Raw genomic sequence first — 5,085 nt, forward strand, 5'->3', positions numbered from 1 at the left:
GTTTTCATTCTCTACCAGCTTTTACTAACATCAGAAATTCGCGGATCCATCAGTGATATTATTGAATATTAAAAAAAATACAGGTGTGACATTTATTTTTACTACTACTAAAAGATAAAAATCAACATATTACCAAAAAATTTGCACTTGTAAAGGTCGAGGGGACAATGGATGGATAAGCAAACTTGTAGTTATAATTGGGACCTCATAATGTGCTTTATAGGGGTGGCACGGACGGTACGGTATACCGCACTCAAAATATCATACCGCATACCGTACCGCAAATTGCGGTATGAGAAAATATCATACCTATACCTTACCGAATTTTCCGGTATACCTCATTGCGGTATATCGCAAAATTCGGTATGATTATTTTCGATACCGTTACCATACCGTCTATGCGGTATACCATACCGTATTGCGGTATATCGTACTTTTACATTATACCGAAATAAGGTATGACATATCGAGTACGGTATACCAAAATAAGGTATGACATACCGTAATACTTGTGTTTCATACCAAAAAAATTCTGTTATAGCCAAATATTTAAAATAAAATTTCACTTATTTAAATAATTTCTAAAAGATTAAAACTACACCATAATCAAATCTATACAGTGGACTTGATTTGCATATGTATGTTTGGGGTTGGGGGCGGTTGAACTAAAATATGAAAGTATGGTTAGGGATTTTAACATATTAACTATTTTTTATGTAAATTTTAAATACAACATATATATCAAATTTTTGGCAAATATCGTAAATGCGGTATATTGCGGTATACCGCGGTATTGGAAAATCTATACCTTTACCGTACCGATAGATATCGGTACGGTATCATACCGTACCGCAACTTGCGGTATACCGCAAATTCGGTATTTTCGGTATTTTTTCGGTACGATAAGTGCGGTATTACGGTGTATTTTGCCAGCCCTAGTGCTTTATAAACTAAAGACCTAATAAGAGAATAAATCTGACAAAAATATAGTAAAACAAAACACTAACTAGTAAATTGTACATATACATTGAGGCTATCAGCTTTAATATGTAAAAAACCAAACATAAAGTAAAACAAATACTATGAGTTAAATAATTACAAAATTAAAAAAACCAAACATAAAGTAAAACAAATACTATGGGTTAAATAATTACTACAAAATTGTATCATGTGAAGATTCCAATGGCTCAAATTCATAGTATTTCACAAAATGAACAAACAAGATAACTATGCATTGTTTATAGATAGACATATAAAATGAAATATATTCATGGCTATTAGACACAACTCATAAGCATAATCTTACCAGAAAAAAATAAGATGCTCAAAAATAACAATTCCAACTTACAATATCAAAAGTAGTACACATACATGTATACATCTCCTTTGTACTTCAACCCTCCTCCATCAAATTCAAAAGAATGAGTTAGATCATCAAAATACTTTTAAATAGTAATTCACACTAGTATAAATCAACTACCAAAGGAGTATATTATTCAAAAAAAATTATAAATAATTATTATTAGCGATCATAATATAATGGACATATTGGAAGAAAAAAAATACATTAATTTAAATTTGAATCTATTTTAGTATATACTATTACAACTTTGCAAATTAGTTAAAAAAAAGTTGAAGTTTGAATTTGTTTGCATCTAACTCATGGTGTATTTTTTTGCTAAAATTTTGTTTTTGATATGACACTTGAAAAGTCGTACTACATGAATCTTATTGTTGATGAGTTAAACGATATTCTCTAATAATTATAAAGAGAACAATATCGTCTAATAATAAGTGAGATAACATTTTTTCGCCTATGAGATTAGTGAGAACAATTCAAACTTTGTGGTTATTTCGACTAGTTTTTAAAATTACGAGATAGACTAAATTTTTTTTTAAAAATCATGATTTTTACTCCACTTTGCTAAGAAAAGGGAATAAGATTGCCCAAAGTGAGGCAGACACGAATCATAAAAAAGAATAGAAAAGTGGCAGAATTAATATTGACATTCTTCAAGCTAAGAGCATTCATAATGGCGGCGAGCGGACCGGCTAACAGATCTCCGGCACTCGCCGGTTCGCTCGCCGAACCATTGTAACCGGCGAGCTCCATTTCGGCAAAAAAATCGGCGAGCGCACGCCGATCAGCGAGCGCTCGCCGCCATTGCAGGCTCTGGACCGGCGAGCGATCAGCGAGCGAATATTTTTTTATTTTCGAAACACTATATATACGCGCTTTGCACGTCATTTTCATTCGCATCACTTGTTTTAACGTATTAATTTTAATGCACTTTTTTTAAAATTAATGTATTTTTTAATGTACTTTTTTTAATTTAAATAATATTATTGAATTTTCTTGTATCTGTGTCGTAAATTTAATTCCTTTTTTTGTGTGATTGTCAATTATTATTTGTTTTATATAATTAGGAGTGATGTGGCTACGCTATTGCTGGGCTATTTGCTTGTCCTGGTGATGTGGCTGGGCAGTGGCAGTGCGAAAACCATTGTGGATGCTCTAAACCCCCAATAGTTCAACACCTAATCACACTAATCCGTTTCAATATAAAGCTACCCAAAATGTCACTTTAATTATCATAAAAATCAACATATATATCTTCATTATTCAGTACTATTACAAAACTACTTTTACTATCACAACAATTGGCACATTCATCAAATGGCATCGTATTCTGTTGAATACTCCGGCGTCCAATTAGGATCGGCGGAGGGAATCTAAAATTAGGATTGAAAAACACACGTTATCTTTGGGGGAGAAAATATTTCATTAATTGATTGAATGAATAAAAAAGATAACAGTCTATCCTATTTTCTATTTATAATGCTACTGACTTAATGAATAAGAAAACAAAGATATAGAAAAAGATATGCTAAATCCCTATAATATCTAAACTAAATAATAATAATAATAGAGGTTCGTATCATATTCCCACATAAATACCTAATATATTTGTGACAAAATATCTCACCAAGTCAGCATCCTTAGCCACTAAGCAAAAAATATTAATCAATATTACTTTATAAAGTAAAAAATAACTCACATCACTATCAAAATCTATGCGAATAATAATCTTATATGAACAGATAAATAAATTCGATCACCAAAATATATCATTTCATAATAAGTTTCGAAAATGGAATTGATTAATTTAGCATATATGAAAAATAAATAATTCAATGCCGGTTTCCAATTTCCATTTATTTTTTTCATTTTTTTCTTCACTCACACATTCGGACTCCAAAGCCTCCATAAACGCGAGCTGAATATCCCCATCACGTCCGGCAACACTTTCCTCGCCAGCCCTTTATGCGACGGCGCCGCCGCCGCCGTTTTCTCCACACTCACTCCCGGGATGCTCAATTCGCCGACTTCGGCTTCCGCTGGCGGCGGAGATGCGGCGGAGATGCGGCGTTCTTGATTTTCCGGCGATGAGGGTTTGCTCCAGCGGCTGAATTTGTCTCTGCGCTTCTTGATTTTGGGGGCGGCGGCCGCGGCGGAGGTGAGGTCGAGCTCGAAAGCGTCGATGGCGCGGTGGATGAGGAGGCGGTTGGGGGAGGAATCCCAGCGGAGCCAGAAGGCGGTGTAGCAGTGGAAGCAGTCGCAGTGGAGGAGCGGCGGCGAGTTGTGGGGGCACTGCGGCGGCTTTTTGGCGGCGGCGGAGGAGGAGGAATGGAGGGAGATGGAGAGCATGTAGGCGAGGGCCTCGCGCTCTTGGAGAGAGAGGATGGTGAGGAGAGATAGAATGGCGGCGGGGAGGAGCTTGAGGAGAGAGAAAGCGTCTGCGGCGGCGGTGGTGGTGGAATTGGGAGAAGGATGGACTTTGCCTTTGTTTCTCATCTTCGCGGTTTCTGTTTTTTTTTTCAATGTGAAGGTGAGGGTAAATATTTATAAATTAGAAATTAATTGAATACAAGCATGCAAGCATGAAGCATCTTTTGATGAAAAAATACTTGTAAATTTTTAATATTTTGTGAAAAAATAATGGGAATTTTTTTAATCGGATGTGAAATGTGAATATACAGTATTAGGTTTCGAAAAGATTTCGAGGATACATTTTTAATGGTATGTAATAATATAAATTTAGATTTCGAGAAAAAATAGAGTTTCCTTCTGGCAATAACTTTAAAGCATGTTTTGACAACTTTCAATGACGAGGATCGAATATTATGGGTGAGACTAGGGAATTATTACCAAGAACTTTTCATCGATACTTTCGTCGTTTACATATGAGTTCAGAGAACTTGAGTTGAAATTTGATTTGTGTTAAATTTGTTCGCCATCTGACAAATGCTTTAAATTTAGCATAATCCAAACTTGCCAAGTAACCAATTTGCTTGCCATCTACTGTTAAGAGCGTTTTTTCTCTTAAAAAGATAGATTTAAAAAAATGAAGTTTGGTCAAATTACTGTTCATCTCACAACTTTAAAAATCAATCGAAAAATCATGAAATTTAAATTTGTTCTCAATTAACTCACGGCAAAAAAAAATACAATCACCTGCATGGCTGCGTATACATTGATGACGTTTTTCTACAAAATACTTTATTTTTGCTTATAATAAAAGATGTAATTTAATTTAATAGCGATGAGATCTACATATGATTTATTAGTTCTATATCCAATACTCTTCACTTTTCCTCATGTGATACTAGAGTATAAATTTAAATTTTATGGTTTCTTCAACTGTTTTTTTTCGATAATTTACCCTGAAAAATCTTACACATACCGTGGACAATTTACTGACATAGGATTTACAGAACAAAAAAAAATCGTGTAAATGAATTCATAATAACTCCACTTTAAATAAGACTTGTTTTAATTATTTGTTATAATGAATAGTAGGAGTAGTTAATTTTTAGTGCTTTATTTATATTTTATACACGACATAATGAGTGCCCATTCGTCCTGTGTTGTCAAATGCACTAAACATTTTTCATCTAATTTAGTACACTTCATTTCTTTAAAAATAAAATAAAAGTATAGACACATGTTATTTATGAACATGCATAGCACAAAAACGAAATATATGACAGTATGGGTCTTTACTTATATAATATTAATCGATA

The 5,085-nt window shown here is 33.8% G+C and overlaps 1 protein-coding gene across 1 annotated transcript; it reads right to left on the reverse strand.

Annotated features, from left to right (window-relative positions):
* Positions 1-3,241: 3,241 nt before the first annotated feature.
* On the reverse strand, positions 3,242-3,856 carry LOC121804309. Its single transcript, XM_042203802.1, has one exon. The coding sequence runs from the start codon at positions 3,854-3,856 to the stop codon at positions 3,242-3,244; it is 615 nt and encodes a 204-aa protein (XP_042059736.1).
* Between the last annotated feature and the right edge of the window lie 1,229 nt (positions 3,857-5,085).

Source organism: Salvia splendens, chromosome 5 (assembly GCF_004379255.2).
Source record: "Salvia splendens isolate huo1 chromosome 5, SspV2, whole genome shotgun sequence".
In the NCBI taxonomy this organism is placed as follows: Eukaryota; Viridiplantae; Streptophyta; class Magnoliopsida; order Lamiales; family Lamiaceae; genus Salvia; species Salvia splendens.